Source organism: Cebus imitator, unplaced genomic scaffold (genome assembly GCF_001604975.1).
Source record: "Cebus imitator isolate Cc_AM_T3 unplaced genomic scaffold, Cebus_imitator-1.0 Scaffold145, whole genome shotgun sequence".
Taxonomy (NCBI): Eukaryota; Metazoa; Chordata; class Mammalia; order Primates; family Cebidae; genus Cebus; species Cebus imitator.
In genome coordinates, this window is record NW_016107460.1 from 3,909,020 (window position 1) to 3,913,684 (window position 4,665).

The window sequence follows — 4,665 nt, forward strand, 5'->3', positions numbered from 1 at the left end:
AAGAGCGAAACTCCGTCCCAAAAAAAAAAAAAAAAAATCTATATTTCAGTTCTTAGCTGCTGAAAACCGAACTTTGGAAATCCATTAAAAGTATAATGAGGCTGGGTGCGGTGGCTCATGCCTGTAATCCCGGCACTTTGGGAGGCCGAGGTGGGCAGATCACCTGAGGTCAAGAGTCCGAGACCAGCCTGGCCAACATGGTGAAACCCCGTCTCTAGTACAAATTCAAAAATTAGCCAGGCATGGTAGCTGGCGCCTGTAATCCCAGCTGCTCAGGAGGCTGAGGCAGGAGACTCATTTGAACCCGGGAGGCAGAGGTTGCACTGAGCCAAGATTGCACTATTGCACTCCAGCCTGGCTGGCAAGAGCAAAACTCCATCTCAAAAAATAAAAAGAAAATGATATAATGAATTCACACGTTGCTACTGTGTGTTTTAAATCTTAAGGTCACTTAAAGATGGCCTAATAATGCAAGAGCCTATTTCCTACGTGTTCACAGAGGAATGTGCCAGGGGCTGCGGGGTTCTCAAGGCACTGCCTGCCCCAGGTCAGGTACTTACCATGTGGTGTCTCCAGAGCTGGTGACGATCTGATTGTCATCCAGGAATCGGCAGCAGGACAGGTAACCTGGCAAAGAACAGGCCTAAGTGATGACCTGAATCCAGCAGGCCCTGCATCCAGTCTCATACACAGAGAAACCTGCTGGCCGGGTGAAAGCTCTATATCTAAGGTAAGACCAGCACTGTGCTAGTGACCTTTTGTTCCCGTCTGCACAGAGCAGAAGGTCCACACACACTGCTGGCGAGGGCGAGACCCTGGCCGGGCAGGACAGAGCATCCCACAGAAACCCACAGCTCCATGATGGGGGCAGGAACAGAAACCACACCTGTGAAACACACATCTTTCATTTGCTTTACTGTTTGACACATCAAAGGCTGGGGATCCCTTGTCTATTTACTCATTTGGGGGAGCTGACCCCAGTGCCCAGGAGGGCGATCCTCTAGACACCTGGAACGCAGCCTTAAAACAGACACCTCCTGCTCCCCAACAGCCCATGCTCCAGCCGGGACAGAGAATGAGAATCACTGAAAGAACACATCAGAAAATGAGTGCTAAGGAAAGGAAGAGGGCAAGGCAGGGCCTAACAAGATGGAAGCCAGGAGAGGAGCGGGGACGAGAGCAGACTCAGGGAAGAAGGATGCAAACAGAGGGCCCAGCCAGGGCAGGAGGCGGCAAGGCCACAGGGTCAGGTAGTAAGGGCCCGTGGGTTATAGAAGGGACAATGAGGGCAGCAAGAAAGCAGCATGGCAGCAGGACCTCAGACATGGGGGTGCTCTTGAATATGTGTGGATTTTTCTTGGGGACAGCGGCTGTAACACCCCCCCATCAGTGTGGGCACAATTCTGTGTCCCAGAGTATTCCCACCCACTCCCACTAGGAAAGAAGGAAGGGTCAGAGACTAGAGAGAGCGGATATGGTGGGGACACACCGAGATGTCCCCTCCTAAACAACTTCCAAAATATCCTAATATTTCCTGAATCTACAATATCCACACATGATGGCTGCATATTCACAAACTCTGGTTACCATTATTTCTTTTGTGCACTGATCACAGTTCTAGTATTTACTGTGGAACTAAAAGTATAGTGTGTGTGCCCAGGGCTGGTGACAGCCTGGCCCTAATCTGAAGATTCAGGGGTCCCAGTGGCACTGAGGATTCTCAAGATACCTGTTTCAATCTGGGTGTTTACTGAAATGCTTTCCTCCCCACTACACCCCAGGGAGTCATGAGACACTGCGTGAATCAGCAAACAAAAATAAAATGCACACAAAGAAGAAACCCATTGAGGGTTTTAATGTGGAAAGTATAAGATTACAGATAAAACAAAGCATTTATTTAACAAACATTATTTATTTATTTTTTTTTTGAGATGGAGTCTCACTCTGTCACCCAGGCTGGAGTGCAGTGGCACGATCTTGGCTCACTACAACCTCCGCCTCCTGGGTTCAAGCAATTCTCCTGTCTCAGCCTCCCAAGTAGCTAGGACTACAGGTGCTCCCATCACGCCCAGCTAATTTTTGTATTTTTAGTAGAGATGGGGTTTCACCATGTTGGCCAGGATGGCCTCAATCTCTTGACCTCGTGATCTGCCCGCCTTGGCCTCCCAAAGTGCTGGATTACAGGGGTGAGCCACCGTGCCCAGCCAACAAACATTATTAAATTGGTTCTGACAGAAAAAAATACACACAGATGATAGAGTTCAAAATATCAACTACATGCCTCAAAAAGCAACTACATATCAACTACATGGTCAAATACTTCCTGGAGGTCACACCAGAGGGACACAAGGGACCACAAAAGTGAACCCAAGCCCAGCTCAGAAGAGGACAGCCTTACATACCCTGGTGCTCTGTGTAGTGTCCTGCAGTTCGTCCTCATGCTCCAGGGTCTCCACCTGAGCCCCTCTCCACTGGCTCCCTAGTTCACACTCACCCTTGCTTCAAGTAAGCACCCCCATCCCATCAGGTGCCTCAGGGAGAGTCTGGACTATGCAAGGAACCTTGCAACACTCAGTCTGTTGAATGTGAGCACAGAGGACAGGAAAGAAGAGTCATGGAGACCTAAGCACAGCCTGCATCTTACAAAGGGGACCAGGCAGAGGCACTCTCAGGTTTATTGCATCAAAAAAATCATGACCTTGGCTGGGCGTAGAGGCTTATGCCTGTAATCCCAGCACGCTGGGAGACCAAGGCAGACAGATCACCTGAGGTCAGGAGTTCGAGACCAGCCTGATCAACATGGTGAAACCCCATCTATACTAAAAATACAAAAATTATCTGGGTATGGTGGTGGGTGCCTGTAATCCCAGCTACTAGGGAGGCTAAGGCAGAAAAACTGCTTGAACCCGGGAGGCAGAGGTTGCAGTGAGCAGAGATCATGCCAGCGCACTCCAGCCTGGGTGACAGAGCGAGACTCCACCACAAAAAAAAATCATGATCTCAAAGGTGACCTCTCCATCCCACCCTGTGCAGGCTGTAGTGAAGCTACACAGAACCCATCAGCTTGAACCCTAAAATCACAGCTCTCAAGTGCTGATAAAATGATCTGGACAAGCATCAGCTGACAGGAACTATGAAGGACAAGGGCAATGAGCACATGTATAAGCCACACGTGGTCCCTGACTTACAGTTTTGTGACTTTATGATGGTTTGAAAGACCATGCACTTAGTAGGAACCATGCTCCAAGTACTCATTAAAACTGTTGTATGTTTTCATTTTCAGGAGTGTCCAATAATTTACATGAGATGTTTGACTTTTTATAAGATATGCATTGTGTTAGACAGTTCTGCCCAACCAGAGGCTAAGTAAGTGTCTGAGCATGTTCAGGTTGGCGACCTAAGCCATGATGCTCAGGGGGGTGAGCTGTGTCCAATGCAGCCTGGAGAGTGGGACGGGTGGTGCAGTGCCCAGGGTGCCAAGCACACACTGTGCGGCCCAGCGTGCACAGAGACCAGGCCTAACCCCTTCTTCCAGGCAAACCTCACAGGGCCTTCTCGCCAAGAGGCCATGAGTGGTGAAGACTGTAGACTCTGAAATCAGAAAGACCTGGACTCCACTGTCAGCATGGCAGCTAAGTAGCCATGGAAAGTTCACGTAAGTTCTTTTAGGGTCCCAGCCTCCCCATGGAACTGGGGAACTAATGGGAGGGGCAGAGCTGTCTGTGCACCTAAGAAGTTCTCAGTAAACGGAGGCAGTTACTATTTCTGTTATTATTGAATTTGAACAAATTCCCTGGGTATGTGTGGGGGGACACTTCAGGTGAAAACACGCCCCTCCTCCCCTGGTGCGGGGGCCTGTGCTGCCACCCTCTGGAAGCCTGCAGAGGGGCAGGGAAAACAGATCCTGAACAAAAGTGTGCACCCAGTGCGGAGGTGCAAGGGCACGAAGGTTGCACCAAGTGCCTCAGGGAGAGGCTGAAACGTGGCCTGGGGACTTCGCAGTGGTCTGGTCCTACAGGCAGTGTGAAGGGCTGTCCTGTGTCTCACAGGGACCACTGGCTGTAGGGATGAGGTTGTGAACGTCCAGGAGAGAGGGGGTGACTTGGCATGAGGCAGGGCAGATAGTGGAAGTGTAGGAGAAAGACGGGCTCCTGGGCGTGGGCTGTTAGCAGAGGTGCCTCAAGGACAGAGCAAGTCTAGAGTCTAGAAAGGAGCAGGTCACCAGGCTCCGGGAAGAGCATGGCGTGGGTGCACATACTGCTCTACCCTGCATGTCTGCCGACCCCAAGACAGCAAAACCTTAGAAGGACACAACAAGCATGGCCGGACGTAGCCCTGGGAGGAAACGAACCCGGGACAGGGCGATGGGCTTGAGAAATCATCCATCTATATAAGGGTGCTGTTTACTGCAGCAATGTTTTTAACAAATTGTAGGAAACTGGGCATTGCCTAAATGTCTGACAATAGGAACAAATGAGTGCACCACACCATGAAACTCTCTACAGCTCCCAGGTTATAGAACGACAGTATAATACTATAGTTGTATAATACTACTGCATAACTACTGTATAATCTGTAATTACGGGTGGAATTATAGGTCCACCCAACATAAAAGATGATTCAAAGTTGTTTTTCCAAATTTCTTTCTTTCTTTTTTTTTTTTTT

At 49.6% G+C, this 4,665-nt stretch overlaps 1 protein-coding gene across 5 annotated transcripts in view; it reads right to left on the reverse strand.

Annotated features, from left to right (window-relative positions):
* Positions 1-4,665, reverse strand: part of GNB1 (G protein subunit beta 1) — a 104,418-nt gene that overhangs the window by 6,938 nt on the left and 92,815 nt on the right. For all 5 annotated transcript variants that reach the window (XM_017542623.1, XM_037743500.1, XM_037743501.1 and 2 more), the window contains one exon: positions 561-627. In XM_017542623.1, coding sequence (XP_017398112.1) covers positions 561-627 — 67 coding nt within the window. The remainder of the gene's footprint in view (positions 1-560; positions 628-4,665) is intronic.